The sequence below is a fragment of the Aethalodelphis obliquidens genome, unplaced genomic scaffold (assembly GCF_003676395.1).
Source record: "Aethalodelphis obliquidens isolate GAN/ISIS:26980383/991018 unplaced genomic scaffold, ASM367639v1 scaffold50, whole genome shotgun sequence".
Taxonomy (NCBI): domain Eukaryota; kingdom Metazoa; phylum Chordata; class Mammalia; order Artiodactyla; family Delphinidae; genus Aethalodelphis; species Aethalodelphis obliquidens.
In genome coordinates, this window is record NW_020837994.1 from 1,513,612 (window position 1) to 1,535,032 (window position 21,421).

Consider the following 21,421-nt stretch of genomic DNA (forward strand, 5'->3'; position numbering starts at 1 on the left):
ATTGTTACATGGATTGAGACATACTAACCTGTTTCAATGCCTAGTAGAAGGTAGATATTCAATAAATACTTGACTGTTGAGAGAATACATTCCTTACTGCCCAGCTGCCCCACTGTAATTCTTTACAGTATTATAGTCAACCTAGAGTACTTTTGTATTAACTTAAGTTTTTAAAAGTAGCTTTGTATTATGCTTTGTACATATTCTCAATTCGGTCCCATAGCATATACAAGAAGTTGTCAGGCAGGAGTTAATGTTTTGCTGCTGATGGAATGCTAAATTTCCTACATTACTGGAAAGAATCTGTGTGGAAATAGAGGAAGACTTGGGGTTTCTTTCTTGTGTTCCATCCAAGGTTGAAGCCTTAGGTTGTAAACAGATATTTATCAATTATTTTTGTTTTGTTTCAAAATAGTTTAATATAATAATTTAAAATAACAATAATTTAAAATAATACATGGTTCAAAGGTCAAAACATAGAAAGGGATGTACAATGAAAATTGTCCCTCTCACCTCCCAGTCATAGTTCCCCTCCCAGGTTACCATCAGTGTTACATCAGTATTCATTCAGAGATATTCTAAATATATATAAGCAATTACATTTATGCATATTTCTCATTTTTACCCAAATGGTAGTAGGTGCATCATGTTTGTTTCTTTGCTTACTTAACAGTGTATCTTATCCATAGATAAGGAATTTTATCAATATATAATCGCTTCCTTCTTTTTACAACGAAATATTATTTCTCTGTGTACCAAAATTTATTTTAATTAGTCACCTGTTGATATTTAGGTTATTTCCAATTTTTCTCTATTACAAGCAATGCTACATTGAATAGATAAGTCATTTCACTTCTGTGTGAGCTTCTCTTCAGATAAATGCCCAGAAATTCAAGGTATTGATACGGACAGTTTGCTTTCTGTGAAGCTTGTATATTGATTGGTTGGGAAATGACAAGAAGCATGAAAAAATGTGAAGGATTAAAGGTATGAAGAAGCAATAGTGACCAAAAATTAATGTAGCAGGAACAATATTAAAGTGGATTGAGAGGATAGGAATGAGCCTATAGCCAAGAACAAGGTGAGAGAACTAGCAGGTTTTGTTGTGTGTATATACACACAATATATTTGTGATTAAAACATACTAACGAAAAAAAACATACTGATGAATTTCCTAAAATCCTAAAATTTTATACATATATGAGCTTTTTAAAACAGTTTAATGTAATACTTTGTGTATGAAAACTCTTCATATCTTTACGAGAAAATATCTTGCTATTTTCATTTCAGATTTACGTTTAATATTTGTTGATGAAGATTTTACCTTTTCATGCATAACTAATTTTTACTTGAAATCTCTCTCTTTTTTTCCCCTTAGCCCTGGAAGAAAGCGGGACTTTTCTCCTGTTCCGTGGAGTCAGTACTTTGAATCCATGGAAGATGTAGAAGTAGAGAATGAAACTGGCAAGGATATATCCTTTGTAAAATGCCTTATTCTTTAGTAGGCTTATAACATTGTCTAAGAAGATTTGTGTAGTTTCTAAAATGTTCTTCTCGCTGTTTATTTCATTTTCATTCTCTACCTGTTCCTTGTACAACATGGAATATTTCTTGTAAGACTGTGCCAATATCTTATTTGGCTATAATTGTCTCATGCATGGGGAAGGGATTAAGAATTAAATTCTTGAAACTGATATATCTTTTGAGGGCCCAGGTTTTGAGGGGAAGGTTTAATGAGTCAAGTGAGTTGAACTGGTTTAGCGTCTAGAAACCAGGGACTGTGTCCTCATTAGGGCAAAGGGAATAGTTTTTTTCCCATTGAAAAAGTGGTGATGGGCATTCCCTGGCAGTCCAGTGGTTAGGCTCAGCCTTTTGACTGCGGAGGGCCTGGGTTCAGTCCCTGGTCAGGGAACTAAGATCCCACAAGCCGTGTGGTACAGTCAAAATAAAAAATAATAATTAAAAAAAAAAGTGGGGAAAAAGAACGTGGTCATACTGGCTCCATGCCTCAAAAACAGGTTTGGTGTCTCAGAAACTTCTACTTAAGTGCCTCTTAGGTTTGGAAGTCTGCAGCTTTGCTTATAGCTTGGTCCTGACTGAGTTTTCTGATCCAGTCATTATGACTAGGTAATCAAAAACTTCAGTGAGCAAAAGCTTAGATATGTTATCTTTAACTATTCATACACTTTTCGAGTTTACAAGAGTGGCTCAGAGGGTCCAGTCCTACTTCTTCTGCATGGAGGAGGCCACTCTGCCCTTTCTTGGGCTGTGTTCACGGTAAGTAAGCAGTTGATAGTGGAAGTTAATGTTAGTTAGCACAATCATTATATGCTTGGGGATGAATTTGACTAGCCTAACTTTCTTCTGTGCTCATTCACTTAGCTTCATATAAGATGGTTAGGGATGTAAGTCGATTTCAAACATTTATCATCATAGGCCAAAATCATGTGTTCTTTAAACTAGAGGATTTTAACTGGAGTGAGCTTTAGCACATGAATTCTTCAGTTTATAAAATGTTCTATATATATTGCACTGGGATGAGGGGGATGGAATTCTCCAAAGTTGGGGACTGTGTCTCAGTGATTTAAGTAATGGATAAGCAGACAGTCTTTTTGGGTGCTTCGGTAGAGATAATGTCTGTCCTTTGTCTCCCTAATAGAGCCTGCTATAGTACTTAACACATCGAAATGCCCCATATATATTTGGAAAGTGTTCCTTCTTTTTTAAATAATGTTTATATTTTAATGGTACTAGTGAGCTACTAGGAAGTAATATTTGGTTGATGATACCCTGGTCTAGAGTACGGAATATGTGTCTATGTGAGTACTGCCAGTTGTAGATCTTCCCAATATTCTTGACTCTGGGGTAGGGTAGCCCATATATAAGGGGAGATACTGTTGAAGAAGATACTGGCAACATTCCTATCTAAAATGAAATTGTCATCTCTTCTTGTGTGTATCAAGCAGATATACATATGTCTTCTACTTACCACTAGTGAGTCTGAAGGACAGAAAGTGGGAGCAAGTGAGAATGCAGCACTATATACCTGGAGCCAGATAGCTGTGGAGTTGAGGAGGGCCCTGAATATATCATTTCATTCCTGGCAGCAGGATTATTGGAATTAAGTATAAAGGTGTCTTCTCATGTCTTCTATTAGACCATGAATTCCTTGAGAACAGGGATAATGTCTGTCTTCTTTTGTTTCCCAAATTCCTGAAACAGTTTTTGACATATAGGCAGTTACTTAACGATTATTAAATTATTGAATGATTTGGCCCTTGTCTTGTTTGCTACTTCCTTTCTCTTACTGTGGAATGTAGCTGTATGATTTGCCTGTAAGTGCTAGACTCTTTCATGTCTCTAGACCTGTGTTATCCGGTAGAAATATAATGTGAGCCACACATGTAATTTTAAATTTCCTAGTAGGGACATTAAATAGGTAAAAAGAAACATGTGAAATAATTTTTAATATATATTTTATTTTACCCATTGTACCCCAAATATTATAATTTCAACAGATAATCAATATAAAAATTACTGTTGAGATATTTCACATTATTTTTTATACTGTCTTTGAAATCCAGTGTGTATTTTATACTTATAACACATCTCAGTTTGGACTAGCCACATTTCAAGTCCTTAGTAGCATGGCTTTAGTCATTTACATCCCTCAACTAGATTGTGAGTTTTTTTGGAGGCAAAGACCAGAGTTTATTTATTCTGGGAACATATTGTATACTCAAGGCATGTTTTTTGAGTGAACAAGTAACAGCAACATGTGCCTGTTCCTAATGTAGCAACTATAGTGTCAATAGTAAACACTTAAAAAGTAGTGAAAATCAGCCTTCAGTCCTTTTCAGTTTTGGTACCTCTGAAGGACCTGGGACCAACCAAGTATGAACTGATTGAAGCCAAGAATTGGATCTGTAGTATCTGCTGATTCCTGTTTCTTTTCCCAGTTAATTCAGTTCATGTTAGCAAATATTTATGAATGTATTCTGTATTTCAGGTTTTGTGCTGGGTTACTAAGGACAGAGAAATGAGAGTTCACTCTTTAATAAGATCAGCCAATCAGCAAATACTTAAACCACTACTTTGTGCCAGGCATTATGCTAGGTGCTATAGATACATTGGAGAATTAAATGTATCCTCTTGTTGTTTTTTTTTTGCGGTACACGGGCGTCCTACTGCTGTGGCCTCTCCCGTTGAGGAGCAACAGGCTCCGGACGCGCAGGCCCAGCGGCCATGGCCCACGGGCTCAGCCGCTCCGCGGCACGCGGGATCCTCCCGGACCGGGGCACGAACCCATGTCCCCTGCATTGGCAGGCGGACTCCCAACCACTGCGCCACCAGGGAAGCCCCTCTTGTTTTTATGTGATGTTTTAAGTGTAATGGGGAAAATAGGAAAAATGGAGATAACATATATATATATAGATAATACAGCAAAAATTTTAAGAAGCTTTTATCTCAGACTGGGATTTGAATCTCAACACAACTTAATCTATCATGCTTTAGTTTCTTAATTTGTAAAATGGATATAATACTACCTAGTTATAATAGAGTGGTTATGAGACTGAACAAAAGTTATGAGGTTCTTAATAAAGTGCTTGACTCAAGCACTCAGTTGTCAGGACGGCCCTGGTGGTCCAGTGGTTAAGAATCCGCCTTCCAATGCAGGGGATGCAGGTTAGATCCCTGGTCAGGGAACTGAGATCGCACATGCCACAGGGCAACTAAGCCCACGCACTCTGGAGCCAGCATGCCACAACTAAGACCCGACACAGCCAAATAAATAAATATTTTTTTTAAAAAAGCACTCAGTTGTTAGATGAGTTTATAGCATCTATGTACAAGATACAAAAGTAACAGAGGAGGGAATTATTAACTCTGATGATGGTTGAGGGGGGAGATTAAAGAAAGTTTCATAAGAGAAGGGACATCTGGGCTTTAAAGACTGAATAGAAATTAGATTAGTAGAGAGGCATTTCAAGGAGAGATGAGTACAAAGGCAGTGAAGAGTGTAACAGTGAAGTATGTTTTGGAAGTTATAAGTAGCTCGAGTATAAAGTATAATGGTAGGGAGCAGGGAAAGAGGTGACTAGAGAGATCACAGGAACAAAATTATGGGGGGGCCTTGTATGCCTGGCTAGGGAATTGCACCCCTATCCTTTAGTTCAGGGTAATAGAGGGAGCTATTTTTAAACACAAAACTTCTCCTGTCCATAAACGTATTTTAGGCATGTCAGAATTAGAGAAGGGGTATCGAAAGTCTGATTTGCATGAAACAATTGCAAACACACCGAGATTGTAAAGTTCTGGGAAACTGAGCATTATGATACACATCTACCTACTTGTGTAATTGAGTATCTCTGTTTTAGTCAATGGGAAGTCATTGAAGAGCTTTAGAATAATCAGGATGCTAGTATAGATGATGGGTTGGGCAGGAGACATAGATGGAGACAGCGAGACTAGTTAAAAGGCTGTCTCTTATTAATTCTAAGTATTTGATATCTTATGGAGTGTTAGTTTCTTTTCCCGAGGAGAAAGTTTAATTAAAATTTTTCACCACATAAAAGTACTACTTAGAGTAGTACTGTTTTAAGTTACCCAATTCATTTGTGAAGGTAACATCAGTCTAATACCAAAACCAGGCAAAGACTGCAAGAAAACTGTGAGCCAATTTCGGTTATAAAATAGATGCAAAATCCTAAATAAAATAACAGCAGATTGACTCCAGTAGTGTAGTAAAATAGTAATACATTGACCAACTAGGTTTTATCCCAGGAATGTGAGAATGATCCAGCATTAGAAAATCTATCAGTGTAATTAATCTCTCGCCTCATTTGATACGAAAAAAGGACTTGATCAAGTACAACACCCAGTATGTTGAAAACTCTTGGCAATTAGGAATAGATGAAAAACTTTCTTAACTTTATTAAGTTTATATACCAGAAAATTACATAAATATACCTAGTGGTAAAAGAGACACTTTTAAAGTCAGAGACAAGATAGGGGTGCTATTTTCAACAGTATACTGGAGCTTCTAGCCAAACAATAAAACAAGAAGGAAAAATGAGTTTTAAAGTTTTGAAAAGAGTGAGAACTGTCATTACTTGTAAATACTGTCTTTCTAGAAAACCAAAGAAAATCAACTGGCAAACTACTAGTGAAGCCATAGTTTACAAAGTAAATATAAAAAAATCTACTTTTCCTAAATATTAGCAGTTACTGGATTTGGAAATATAAGAGGAAAAATTATTCTATCCATAAAAGTGACAAAACTATAAAATAACTGGGAATAAGTCTTACTTGTTTTAACTTATAAGACATTTATGGAGGAAACAGTACAGAAGAATATAAAGGAAAACCTGAATAGAGAAATAAATCATGTTCCTGTATGAATCTAACTCCCCTAAATCTCAATGGGATTTTTCATGAGACTCTAAAATTCACACAGAATAAATGCCCAGTGACTGCTGAGATAATTTTGAAAAAGAGCAAGAGGGAAGGGACTTGCCCTCTCATATATCAGAACATATTCTAAAACTCTATCAATAGTATGGTTATTGGCAGAAAGAATCAAGAAATAGGCCCATGTTTAAAAATAAGTTAATATAAAAAAACCCAAATGGATTAAACTACTGAATTTAAAAAACAAACTGTAAGAATATTCATATATGACCTTGGAGCAGCCAGAAGAAGAAAAAGCCATAAAAGAAAGGTTGATAAATTCAACTTTGCCAAAATGAAAAACTCCTAGACAAGATATCTTAAAATTAAAACACAAGCTATGTGCTAGGTAAAAAGTATTTGAAATACATGCAATATGAATAACAAAGGGTTAACAGTTTCATTATATTAAAAAAAACTACCGGGACTTCCCTGATGGTCCAGTGGTTAAGAATCCGCCTTCCAATGCGGGGGACACGGGTTTGATCCCTGGTCGGGGAACTAAGATCCCACACGCTGTGGGGCAACTAAGCCTGTGTGCTCTAGAGCTCGCGTGCCACAACTAGAGAGCCCACAAGTCCACGTGCTCTGGAGCCCACACGCTGCAACTACTGTGCCCGCGTGCTCTGGTGCCTGTCTGCCACAACTAGAGAGAAGCCCGTGCGTCGCAATGAAGAGCCTGCGCACCGCAACAAAGACTCCACACAGCCAAATAAATAAACATTAAAAAAAAAAAAAAACACTCCCAAAAAGCAGTAAGAAAAAGATAATCCGGTAGAAAAATGAGCAAGAGATACGAAGTGGTAGTTCACAGAAGAGGAAATATAAATAACTGATAAACTTATAAAAATGGGTCTACCTTACTATTTTTTTTAACGTTTTTATTGGAGTATAATTGCTTTACTATGGTGTGTTAGTTTCTGCTTTATAACAAAGTGAATCAGTTATACATATATCCCCATATCTCTACCTTACTATTAATGAGTAAAATATAAAATAAAAGAATACCACTTTTCACTTATCAGATTAGCCAGCATTATAAAGTTTGAGGATTTTATGTGTCTGTGAGGATACCTATTTCTCCACACCTTCACCAATACCTCTCAGAACCTGTTTTGTCAGCAACAAAATTTGGGCTAATATTTTCCCAGCCTACTTCTCAGGGAGATAATTTAGTGAGATAATAAAGTGGTACAGAATACCCAGATCTAACTTCCAGTCTTGACTCTTATTCTCTACTCTAGAGCTAGGCTAAACTTTGTACATTAGAATCACTTGGGGAACTCTAAAATGCGTTGATATCCTGGACCCCTACCCAGATCACTTAAATCAGAATTTCTGGTGGGTTAGTACCTGGGTAGCAGTATTTCCTGAAGCTCCTTATGTGATTCTGTTACGCAGCCAGGGTTGTGAACCACCTGGAATCAGGCTGTTCAGACTTTAATTTTGGCCTCACCACTTATTAGCTGTTTGTCCCTGGGCAAGTTACCAAACCTCTGTGTAAAATGTTCTCACTTGTAACATGATGAAAATTGTATCTAAATAAAAGAGTTGTGAGGAGAAAGTTAGATAATTCATTTGAAGTAATTAGATTGGTGCCTGATACATAGTAAGATTTAATAAAAATTACATTCTACTGTTGTTGCTGTTATTACTAACACCACAACTTCTATTGAGAAAATGGTTGGATAAGTCTAGTTCTTAAATAGCTGCTTTTTACTCAACCATTCCAGAAGTGGCAGAGTTGTACTATTTGAAGTGAGATCTAGAGGCATAGACATGCTCTCACAATTTTTTATTATCTATAAAATGTATTACTTTCTGAATTTACTTTGCTCATTCATTGATTACTAGTCTTCCTCCACCAAACTAGAATGTAAACGTCATGGGAGCAGGAACATTGACTGTCTTTTTCGTACTGTAACCCCATTACTCAATTGGTGCCAGACTTTTAGCAGATGCACTTTAGATTTGTTAAATAAGTGAGTGAAAAATCTGTTTTTAGTATTATTGTCAGTGTTTTCTGACAGGCACATAAGATTTTGAATTCTTGCTTTCAATTTAAAATTGGAATTGACATTTACTGCCTTCAAATGAATATTTAGTTGCTGTTTTGTGGACCTAGTTTTACCTTTCTTTTTTTAAAGTACAGCAATCAGGCAAATTTGACACTATCTTTGCCACTTAATTTTATTTCCAAAATACAGATTTGTTTTTGGCATTTAAAGCTTTAGTACCACCATAATGCATTAAATAACTCCTGTAAATTAGCTTTCAGGAGCAAATAGCAAAGTATATTAGAATTTTAGTCCTTTGTTCTCTTTAAAGATATTCATTAGAGTATTGGAAGTAGAAACAGACTTGATTTTCTAGGTGATTTTTAAAATATGATTAAATACACTAACAATAAATTATCTGGAAAAGAAATAAAGAAAACAATCCCATTTACAATAGCATCAGAAAATAAAATGCTTAGGAATAAATTTAACCAAGGAGGTGAAAGATCTGTACATTGAAAATTATAAGACATTGATGAAAGAAATTGAAGAAGACACAAACAGATAGCCCATGTTCATGGATCATGAGAATTAATATTGTTAAAATGTCTACTACACAAAGCCATCTACAGATTCAATGCAATCCCCTTCAAAATTCCAATGACATTTTTCACAGAAATAGAAAAAACAATCCTAAAATTTCTGTGGAACAACAAAAGACCCCAGGTAGCCAAAGCAATCCTGAGAAAGAAGAAAGCTAGAGACAACACAATTCCTGATCTCAAACTTTATTACAAAGTTATAGTAGTCAAAATAATATTGTACTGGCATGAAAATAGAAACATAGGCCAATGGAACAGAATTGAAACCTCAGGAATAAACCCACACATATACAATCAACTAATAATTGACAAGGGATCCAAGAAGACTCAATGAGGAAAAGATAATCTCTAAAATAAATGGTGTTGGGAAAACTGAATAACTCCATGCAGAAGAATGAAATTAGACCCCTATCTTACATCACTCACAAAAATTACTTTGAAATGGATTAAAAACTTAAATGTAAGACCTGAACCTATAAAACTACTGAAAGAAAACAAGGAGAAAGCCCTGTGGCAGTGATTTTTGGATATGGCACCAAAAGTGCAAGGAACAAAAGCAATAATAAACAAGTTGGGACTACATCAAACTAAAAAACTTCTGCACAGAAAAAAAAAAAAGAAAAAAAAGTCAGCAAAATAAAAATGCAGCCTACAGAATGGGAGAAAATATTTGCAGACCATTTATCTGATAAGGGATTAATATCCAAAATATATAAGGGACTCATACAATTCAATAGCAAAAAAAACCAATCCAATTTAAAAGTGGACAAAAGACTTGAATAGACATTTTTCCAAAGAAGACATACAAATGGCAACCAGGTGCATGAAAAGATGGTTGCTATCACTAATCATCAGGAAAATGCAAATCAAAACCACAATGAGATATCACCTCACACCTATTAAAATGGCTATTAAAAAGGCAAGAAACAAGTGTTGATGAGCCTGTAGAGAAAAAGGAACCCTTCTGCACTGTTGATGGGAATGTAAATTGGTATAGCCAAACTATGGAAAACAGTATGGAGTTTCTTCAAAAAATTAAAAATAGTACTCCTGTAAGATCCAGCAATTCCACTTCTGTATATCTGCAAGAAATGAAAAAATGATCTTGAAGAGATAACTGCACCTCCATGTTCACAGCAATGTCATTTGCAATAACCACAACATGGAAACAACCTAAGCATCAATCAGTAGATGAATGGATAAAGAAAATGTCACACACACACACACACACACACACACACACACACAGGAATATTCAGCCATGAAAAAGGGAATCCTGCCTTTTGCAATAACATGGAGGACCTTGAGGGCATTATGCTAGGTGAAATAAGATAGAGAAAGACAAATAATGTTATTGTGGAATCTAAAATGTCTACGTGGAATCTAAAAATGCTGAATTCATGAAATAGAGATTAGAATGGTGGTTGTCAAGGGCTGGGAGGTGGGGGAAATGGGGAGATGTCGGTGAAAGGGTACAAACTCCCAGCTATAAGATGAATTAGTTCTGGGGATCTAATGTACAGGATGGTGACTGTAATTAATTATACAGTATTAATACTTGAAAGTTGTTAAGAGAGTAGATCTTAAATGTTGTGTCCCCCCCCCCACACACACACACACAAATGGTAATTATGTGAGGGGATGGAGATTATTGTGGTAACCATTTTGCATTATACACATATATCAAATTATCCCATTGAACACCTTAAACTTACATATGTTATAAATCAATAATATTTTGACAGAGCTGGGGAAAATGATCATAGGAAATATCCAAAGAGATGACATATGGATGGCAAATCAGAGGAGTTTTTTCTCCTCTCTTATTAATTTTCTAAATTTTCAACATTTTTATAATGTGAATATATTCAAAATATGTTTTAATCAATTAAAAATAAAATGAGGGGAAAATGTGATTTAAGAGCTCTGATTTGTTTTATGGTATACATTGACTGTTATGTTAGTATCTTACCTTGATTCTGGTCTTATTTTTGTTACTAGTTGCATGACCCTGAGCAAATAATTTCCTTTCTCTTGACTTCAGTTTCCTCATTCATAAAATGTAAGAGTTAGCCTAGATAGTTTTCCTATCTTATTCTTAAAAGTTAAAAAAGTGTTGATGACATTTACACCAATTGTGATATATTATTGTCAAAGAAACTAGTTCATTTGAGGAAGAAGATCCTCAATTATTTCAGGCTTGTTTAAACCTCTGAAATTATACTTCCTCATGATATTATGATTTCTTTTTCAATATATTTTTGTTTAACTGGTACAAACTTATGTGTATTCCTGCTCTGTCTTAAGTGAATCTTTGGTAGATTTCATGACTTGGGCTGCTTTCAAGGTTATTTCATGATCTGAGTGTCACATTTGTGTGATATCCTGAGCCTAGATATAAACTGACTCATGGTCCTTATCTAGAGAATTTCCCTTCCAGATTAGGGAAAAGATAACCAGTGAGTATGGATGAAAATCATAAGTAATAGTAAAGCTCAGAGGGTCATTGTATAAAGGTGCTTATTCTGTTTTATGAAAAGCTAGGAAGAGTTAAGTTTTAAAGAGGGATTTAGGTGGAGAAAGCCATATTTTGAAGTTGGGATATAACCAGAATATGCACACAAAAAGCAGAGAATCATTATTTTTAAAATTTTGCTTTAAAGTGGAAAGTCTCTTGATTCTCTTGAGATCCTTGAATTCTGATGGCAGTTCATCTGACAAAGTTATCATTGGTAATGGGGAAAGATTTGCTAACCCAGATGTATCTGAATACTTTTCCTTTTCCTCTTCCTCCTAGGCAGCAATCATTAGTAGGGTTCAATGTAGGATTGTGGCTTTGGATCTTCGAGGTCATGGTGAGTGAAGTTCTTAATTAGTCACTGACTCAATGATATATTTGCCAAGCCCTTTGAATAGTGTTAAATATTAGAGATTTCATTGTGGCCTGGGCTGTTCCATTTGTGCATTTAGAGGGAAGTCCTAGCTTTCAGTTTTCATAAATATTTTTATACACACATATATATATATATTGTTGTTTAGCTAAGAAAATGTCCACTAACGTAACCAAATTCTGATGCTGGTAATGTATGAGGAATGTGGAAAAATCTTTGCTACTGTAATTATCATTCTTCAGATGGCCAACTATAAAGATACGTCTGTAACAGAAAATCCTTGCTATGCCCATCATATACCATTATAAAATTCCCATTTCATTATCCCAAGGTGAGATTTTTTGAAAGCAAATACTCTTGCTTTTATGATTTATCTTCATGGGAATTTTATTTTTAAAATATTTTCTTTTTAGGTGAAACAAAAGTCAAGAATTCTGAAGACCTGTCTGCAGAAACCATGGCAAAGTAAGTAATCTAATACTGTTTATACAATCACCTGGCTTCCATTACTATTATAAATAATAGTTTATCACTCTCCTGGTGAGATTGTTGAACAACAAATAACACAGAGAAAATTTTACTTCTTTTCTCTTTCCTCTATATCTGGTGTTTCTTTACTGTTTAATATTGAAAGAAACCTCCATCTTCCTTGGTATATTCAATGTGATGGTCATCACTTAAAGCATTTGAAAATTCTTCAAGGCACAGTTTAGTTTGTGTTGGCTTTTGAAAAGTTTTCTTCTGTTGACAGAGTTGAGTAGAATCTGAATATCTATTGGGGACCCATGCTTGAAAAGTAGTTGTATGCAAAGGGCTCTGTAAGACGTTCTTAAGATATCCTGCCCACATTCTTTGTCAAGCGTTATAGTAAGACAAAAACAGGGTATTAAAGAATAACTGATTATACCCTGGGCCTCAAAGTAAAAGATGAGTATAGCACATGCAGTGGCTCTCAAACCTGGCCACTCATCAGAATCATCTGAGAAGTGATTGAAGTACAGATGATTTGGCCCTACCCCAGACCTATTGAATTAGTGCTTCTACCAGTGGGTCTGGGCATTTAGATTTTGATAAATTTCTGTAAAGGAATCTGATGCAGCCAGTCCCATGACTGGTGTTTGGAGACCACTATTCTATATTGTAAACAGGATTTTTCCAGCTACCCTGCTTTTAATACGTACTCTCTCATGTGCTTAATGCATGCTCTCTCAAGTGTATTTTTGGCACCAAAAATATCTTGTCCCTTTTTACTTTAGCAGCTTTAATCCATGAGTAAACTGTTCTTCCTTCAGAACCCAAAGTCATGTGACGATAATTGTATTGTTATAGTAGGTGTTATTTATGTATTGTATAGTAGGTGCTATTTATGTGCTTCATTAAGTGTAAATTAAACATTTGTTAAGGATAAATTAATTATTTTAATTAGTCTGTAGTGTAAATATTATCACTTTTTTACCAATGAGAAAACTGGCTCAGATGGGTTGAATAACTGCATGAGGTCCCATAGTTAATAGACTAGAATTGTGATCATTCAACATAGTGCTTGGCAGAGAGAGAGAAACAACACTGTGAGAGGACCATTCCACTCAATAAACATGTGCCTGAGAAACCATGAAAAGAGAGCCAAGAATCTGCTCCCTCAGTTGTTCTTTGTAATGTGAGAACAATAAAGCCCAAAATAATCAAGCTTGTTAGTGATACCTATAGAAAGATTTGTGAATAAGTTTTAAAGCGTTTCTTGACTGTTGACAAAAAAATGAAATACATCATCTAAGTGGCCAGGCAGTCAGACAAGGGTGATGATGGCTTGACTGACATTCAAGAAGAAATTAAAGAATTAATTGATGACCTTAAGGAAACATTGCCTAATAATGTATCAGTCTGGGACAATCAGGAGAGAGAAACCACACAGTAATTTAAACAAGGAAAGTTTAATATAAAGATTTGTTAACTGTAATGGGATTGGAGTACTGAGGAATTGGCTAGTAAGAAGTAAAGACTAGAGGGTTAATTAACTTGATTGTGGGAATCATGTCACAGTGTATACGTATTTCAAATCATCACATCGTTTACTTTAAATATATTACAATTTTACTTATCAGTTATATCTCAGAAAGCTGGAAAAAAACTTGAAAAACAGAGAGAAGTAAAGACTAGGAATAGCAGATGTAAGAAGCAGCCACTTCATATTTCCCCTCAGACTGAGATGGAACCTGAGTGGAAGAGGTTGAGATCTAGACCTTGTTGGAGAAGGCACAATGGTGGCTTACTGAAGGCAGAGAAGTCACTTGGATACTATGTTACATGGCAGAACTTGTCAGAAATCTGCCCTTTAGGGTGCAGGAGAAGCTGTTCACAGGGAGGTATCTCACCAGTGGCACTTTGCAACGAAAATATTGGGGGTGGTTCCAGAGATCTGCTGTACAACATAATGCCTACAGTTGTTTTTTTTCTTTTAATTTATTTATTTAATTTATTTATTTTTGGCTGCTTTGGGTCTTCGTTGCTGCTTTCTCTAGTTGCAGTGAGCGGGGGCTACTCTTTGTTGTGGTGCGAGTGCTTCTCATTGCAGTGGCTTTTCTTGTTGCAGAGCTGGCTCTAGGTGCGTGGGCTTCAGTAGTTGTGCACACGGGCACAGTAGTTGTGGCTTGCAGGGTCTAGAGCGCAGGCTCAGTAGTTGTGGCACACGGGCTGAGCTGCTCCGCGGCATGTGGAATCTTCCCGGACCAGGGCTCAAACCTGTGTCCGCTGCGTTGGCAGGCGGATTCTTAACCACTGCACTACCAGGGAAGCCCCAATTATGCACCATTTTTAATATACCAATTATACTTCAATAAAGCTAGAAGGGACCAACAAACACATGAAAGGATGCTCAGTATCACTAATCATTAGAGAAATGCAAATCAAAACTACAATGAGGTATCACCTCACACCAGTCATAATGGCCATCATCAAAAAAATCTACAAGCAATAAATGCTGGAGAGGGTGTGGAGAAAAAGGAACCCTCTTACATTGTTGGTGGGAATGTAAATTGATACAGCCACTATGGAGAACAGTATGGAGGTTCCTTAAAAAAACTAAAAATAGAACTACCATATGACCCAGCAATCCCACTACTGGGCATATACCCTGAGAAAACCATAATTCAAAAAGAGACATGTACCACAGTGTTCACTGCAGCACTATTTACAATAGCCAGGACATGGAAGTAATCTAAATGTCCATCGACAGATGATGGATAAAGAAGATGTGGCAAATATATACAATGGAATATTACTCAGCCATAAAAAAATGAAATGTTGTTATTTGTAGTGAGGTGGATGGACCTAGAGTCTGTCATACAGAGTAAAGTAAGTCAGAAAGAGAAAACTAAATACCATATGCTAACACATATGTATGGAATCTCAAAAAAAAAAAAAAAAGGTTCCGAAGAACCTAGGCGAAGGACAGAAATAAAGACGCAGACATAGAGAATGGACTTGAGGACACAGGGAGTGGGAGGGTAAGCTGGGACAAAGTGAGACAGTGGCATGGACATATATACACTACCAAATGTAAAGTAGATAGCTAGTGGGAAGCAGCCACATAGCACAGGGAGATCAGCTCTGTGCTTTGTGACCACCTAGAGGGGTGGGATAAGGAGGGTAGGAGTGAGACCCAAGAGGGAGGAGGTATGGGGATATATGTATACGTATAGCTGATTCACTTTGTTATACAGCAGAAACTAACACACCATTGTAAAGCAATTATACTCCAAGAAAGATGTTAAAAAAGAAAGAAAAACATTTTGCTAAACATTAAAAAAAAAAAAGATGTTAAAAAAAACCAAAAACAAAGATGAACCTCCCATTAGGTTCAAGCAGCTCCCTATACCCCTCCTTCATAGTATTATCCCAGTTTATACTTGGATTTTCAGTACCTCTTTGCTCACTTCCCCTCCCTGGAAACGTAAGCTCCATGAAGAAGGGGACTTGTCGGCCCTTTTTACCGCTGTACCCCCAGACCTGCCACAGTACCTGGCCTGTGTAGAAACTCAACAGTGACTTAATAAATGGATAAGTGAGTCCTACTACAAAAAAAGAAAAAGCTAGAGGGGGAAAAGGAACATTGGGGATGGAGGGATGGAGTGCTTGGAGACGCCTCCTGTGTTGCAGGAGCTAGGCCCTGGGGAAGCTGTGTGTGCTTCAGGTCTTGGGTGCTACACAAACTACAGGAGCTTGTGGAGTCAGTGCAAACCAGGAACAAAACCCTCTTTTTCTGCAGTATCTCTCCTTTGCCCTCTGTTGGCATAGCTTAACATCTTGCTGGCTGGCAAAGGAAAACTATTTAAAAGCCTCATCCAGTTTTGCAGAACATGAAATAAAGGGTGAATGAGAGCCAAGAGACAATAAGTTGCTAACTCACACAAAAAGTTAAAAAGAAAATTAATGATTAAAACTTCTATAATAGATGAAGATAATTACTAAGAATCAGAAGAGCCAACAAGTTGGATTCTTGCTGAAATAGTTGAAGCAATAAAACATTTATATTGTTTCTGAGTTCAATCATTCTATGAAACAAAAATCTCAAAATGGGCATCTTAATGGGCAATTAGAGGGGTTTTCAAGTAGCACTGACAGCATGATTTTTGCCTTTGACATCAATTTCAGAACCTAAACCTTACATAAAATGCAACTCCACTGAAAGTAGAAGAGCCGAGATCTGAGTTACTCTGATACTCCTTTTTCTGTTATGTCTGTGATACGCTATACTGCTTCTCAGGAAATGAGCTAGTATTAATAAATATGATAGAATCCCCCTAGACGTCATCTACCAAAATTGTGGTACATCCAGTTACTGACTAGATAATCTTTCATAGCATCCTTTTATTTTACTCATTATTTCTGTTATGAACCAAAAATTTTAGCCTTAAATTTAACTCCAAAGGAATATTAAACTATTATTTGTTTTTGCTTATAAAATTGCGTGGCTTTATCTCGCATTTAGATTGTCTGCAGATGCTACCACTACCCTATTCACATCTGTAATTGTTGTATGAGATTTTTAAGATTAATTCCTTCATAAATAATTAATAACATTTACCTTTGCCATTCTGAATACTGTGGAGACCATATCTGAATGGCTGTGTCCCTACATTCACAACTGCTGTATTTGGCTAACATTGTGTGAGTGCCTGAGATATGTAGTGACACTCAGCAAGACAAAACTGTCTTTTGAAGTTGACTGACCCACTCACAAAAGAAGACAGTAGAGACAGTGGTCTCTAGAAACACATAGGTCTTACTTACCTATTGCTATTGCTATAGCATAGAAGGCCCATATGCAAATAAAAACCAAAGTTCCTGCTTTACTTCTCATTTTCAGAGCTTTGAGGTTTGACTTTGTTAAATAGATCCACTCATAAAGACTGGAACAGAAGCCAATAAAAATTAGCTCTGAACATCTTTCTAGTTTCTCAGAACACTAAATTTGTGTTCATACTTCAAACAACTTTACATAACAAATTGTAAATAATAGTTAACGTTTGAATAGCACTTTACTCTTTTCAAAGTAGTTTTACATTCAGTGTCTCAGTTAATCCTCAAAGCAATCCAGAATAGTAACTGATATTCTTATCTTCATTTTATAGATGTTGAAACTTTATCTGAGAGATTAAGTAGCTAATCCAAGTCCACATAGTAAAAAATAAACTGGGGCTGCAATTCATCTTGTGACGTCAAACTTCACTACATTACAATGCTTAAAATTGTTTTCCTGTTTTATGGATGGGTAAACTGAGGCATAGAGCAGTTAAATGATTTGTCCAGAGTTTCAAGCTTACGTTTAAAATAAAGGTATATGTTTATGTGATTGTACTAAATGTGTGGAATAGTGAAGGTGTGATGTAAAGGAAAATTAGAAAATTTGGTTCTTAGTCCTTAAACTTCCATTTATCAGAAGAGCTAGCTGTGTGGCTACACTGCGGGGCCGGGGTGTTAGGACGTTTACGTAGGTACATTTGCAAGATGGTCCAGTAGACCTTTACAGTCCTAGGACTGTTAGTTACAGATCAAAAGGGAGAGTTAGGAAATAAAACTATCTTTACAGTGTTGTCAGAGTACATTCCATGCTTTTTTTCCTTCTCTTTGCAGAGATGTTGGCAATGTGGTTGAAGCCATGTATGGGGACCTTCCTCCTCCAATTATGCTCATTGGACATAGCATGGGTGGTGCTATTGCAGTCCACACAGCATCATCCAACCTGGTACCAAGCCTCTTGGGTCTGTGCATGATCGATGTTGTGGAAGGTAAGTTTTTTTAGTGCTGAGCAAATCAAAATCTTTGACTTACAGAAAACATCCATGGTAGATTATTGTTATTTTGTTTTTATTTATTATATATGACTTCTCTCATCTCGAAGTATGTTCCTCTGTCTTTTATATCTTTTTTTTAATGTTATTTTGTGGCAGAGGCATTCCCAGTATTTTTTTATTGGGATACAATTGACATATAACTTTGCATTAGTTTCAGCTGTACAAAATGATTTAATATATGTATATATTGTGAAATGATCACCACAATATATCTAGTTAACATCTATCACCACACATAGTTACATATTTTTTTTCTTGTGATGAGAACTTTTAAGATCTATTCTCTTAGCAATTTTCAAATAGGCAGTACAGTATTAACTATAGTCACCATGCTGTATGTTACATCCCTAGGACTTATTTATTTTATAACTGGAAGATCATACTTTTCACACCTTCACCCATTTTTCCCACACCCCACATTATGTAATAATTTTACATGTCATCAAAAACTCTTCATAAACATCTTTTATGGCTGCATAATATTTCAGTTGTATGTATGTCCCATAATTTTATTTAACATACAAAAAGAAACTGCCATGTCTTTTATGACCCAGCATCAGAAGTCACACTATTGCTCATATAAGTCAGCCAGCCCTATTCAGTGTGGAGGGACTGTTGAATACCAGGAGGCAAAAACCACTGGAGGCCATCTTGGAAGCTGGCTATCACATCAGTCTTCTGAATTTTCTTAAACTGCTTCTTTTTTTTCCCCAAGTGCCACTTAATTCTGCTGTCATTGAGGGGAGATGTATACAGTTGACACATTAAGTATAAATGCTCAGAATATCTTAAGTGCTGTGGTTAAAATTTTTTGTTTAACGTCTAGGTACAGCCATGGATGCACTTAATAGCATGCAGAATTTCTTACGTGGTCGTCCTAAAACCTTCAAGTCTCTGGAGAATGCCGTTGAATGGAGGTAACCCACAAATCTATATTGTCTATATTTTAAATGTTAGATTGTAGCTTTCCTTTTTCATCAGCTCAAGCACCAAGTTGAAAGGAATATTTTAGTTCCTATGCCTTAGCTTTATTGTAGTATCAGGTATGGAAACATTTACATAAGGAGCAGATTTTTAAAAAAATATTTTAAATGTTTCAGACTTGGCTCAGTTCTCTAAAACCCATCCTTTTTCCAATACACTATAGTACCTCCTAGAATCTTAATAATTATGGGTCATCTGCTGTCTAGCTGTTCCCATCTCTAAGGTGGGAGTTTGGACTAAATGAGATTCTAAGGCCTTTTCCATCTCTGATGCTCCATGGCTCTAGATTCACTTTCTGTGTTCCAGAGAAGATGGAGAAACAGATGGTCGTGGGTTTCCTTTTCAGTTTTTATTTGGTTTTTGCATAAATAAAAACCCTTTGGCTAAATGGTTCTCATAAAAATTACTGACAGAATTGGCTATGGCTTCCACTTAAGTAAAGGCTGTTCAGTTATTAATTATACACTAATTCAATCAATTATTTGAATATTTATTAAATGCATTTATATTTATTGAACACTTTGTGCTAAAGGGTAATGATTCAAAGATGAGTAAAGCACTATCCCTCCCCCCAGGATATCAGTCTTGGGATAAAATATCTTTAGTGTCCTGTCTTCCTATCTATCCCTCAAAATCCATTTCTAGTCCCCTCTCCAGAACCCTTCTTATAACTCCTACAAACCACCCAGGTCCCTCCTTCAGCAAAATTGCTAAAGACCTTTAAGTATGTATTATATTGTACTGTTTACCCCTTAAGTCTTCTAATCCTCCGTTAAGGGATATGCTTACATTGTTAATTTTCATTTCTGTCTTAATGCCCTTCCTGCATCATAAGGTCAGAAGCTATTCTCTATTTCTTTTGTACTTTCATATAGCATATAGCATACTGCTGGCTGCTTTAGCAGGCAGAATGTATCTGTTTACTGAGTCAGAGATATCAAGTGGAAATTAAGGACCTGGTAAATATATCCTGGGGATTCCTCCTAGGACAGAGGATCTCATGCCAAATATGGCTTGCCAGAATGATATTTGTGTTTGATATGGTTGCTTTTGCCTCCCCTGTTCACTACTGTGATGCAAGATGTACTCTTGGAAGCACCAAAAATCTCTCCATCTTGAGCAACCACACTGAGAATGTGGCTGCTGCCAGCTCAACATGAACCTTGGGCACCCTGCCTGCTTCCCCAGTAACAACTAGTGAGAAAATTATTCCAAATAACTTAAAATTTATTCAGTAAACATTTTTTTTTTTTTTAGTACCTAAGATGTGTCAGTGCCTGATCTAAGAACTGGGGATGAATCAGGCTTAGTTCCTATCATCAAAAAACTGGGAACATACATACAAGTAAATGCATAAACACAATACAATGAAGAAGGTACAGAAGACAGGCACCCAAACCAGCCTGGGGGTCATGATGAACCTTTTGTTAAGGGGAGACAGAGTCTTGATTCTAGTGCCAGATGTAGGGTAGAATAGACATTCCAATTATTGAATGTTAAAATATTCTGGGTTCTATGAGAGCCACTGATTTCTAGACACTTTCTGAGCCTAAGAATCAGAAAGAATACAGTGAAGTTTTTGGTAATTATGTTTTGTGTCTGCTGGATATCTGAATCAAGTTTATGACTCATGGCCATTTTGGTTATTCTAGATAATTTTTTTTTTTAAAAAAAGGTGTTGAAATACAAAACCAATCTATTTAAATTCAGTAAAGATTTAAAGCAAAGTGAATTTCTGCTTTTGCCCCCTTGGTCATCCAAATGAGAGGCAGTAGGGTGTAGTCATTAAGAGCCTGGGCTTTGAAATTTGAAAAAGAATAGATACAGGTGTACGTATAACTGAATCACTTTGCTGTACACCTGAAACTAACACAACATTGTTAATCAACTATACCCCAATTTAAAAAGTTGAAAGAAAAAAAAAAAGAGCCTGGGCTTTGAGGTCTGATACGGATTTGCGTCTTGGTTCCACCACCTGGCTGTTCTGAGGAAAACAGAATAGGGGAAGGAGTGGAGAGTAGGGGTGATAACAAAAGTGAGAAATTGGTTAGGAAATAATTATAGTTGTAGGAAAGAGTAATGATGGTAATCATAGACTATGATGGCAACAGAGGAAGTTATGTGGTCATATTTGGAATGTATTT

At 36.2% G+C, this 21,421-nt stretch overlaps 1 protein-coding gene across 4 annotated transcripts in view; it reads left to right on the plus strand.

Annotated features, from left to right (window-relative positions):
• Window positions 1-21,421, plus strand: part of PPME1 (protein phosphatase methylesterase 1) — a 103,330-nt gene that overhangs the window by 32,798 nt on the left and 49,111 nt on the right. For all 4 annotated transcript variants that reach the window (XM_027083369.1, XM_027083368.1, XM_027083370.1 and 1 more), the window contains exons 2-7: window positions 1,379-1,472; window positions 2,185-2,277; window positions 11,847-11,904; window positions 12,354-12,405; window positions 18,073-18,227; window positions 19,120-19,210. In XM_027083369.1, coding sequence (XP_026939170.1) covers window positions 1,379-1,472; window positions 2,185-2,277; window positions 11,847-11,904; window positions 12,354-12,405; window positions 18,073-18,227; window positions 19,120-19,210 — 543 coding nt within the window. The remainder of the gene's footprint in view (window positions 1-1,378; window positions 1,473-2,184; window positions 2,278-11,846; window positions 11,905-12,353; window positions 12,406-18,072; window positions 18,228-19,119; window positions 19,211-21,421) is intronic.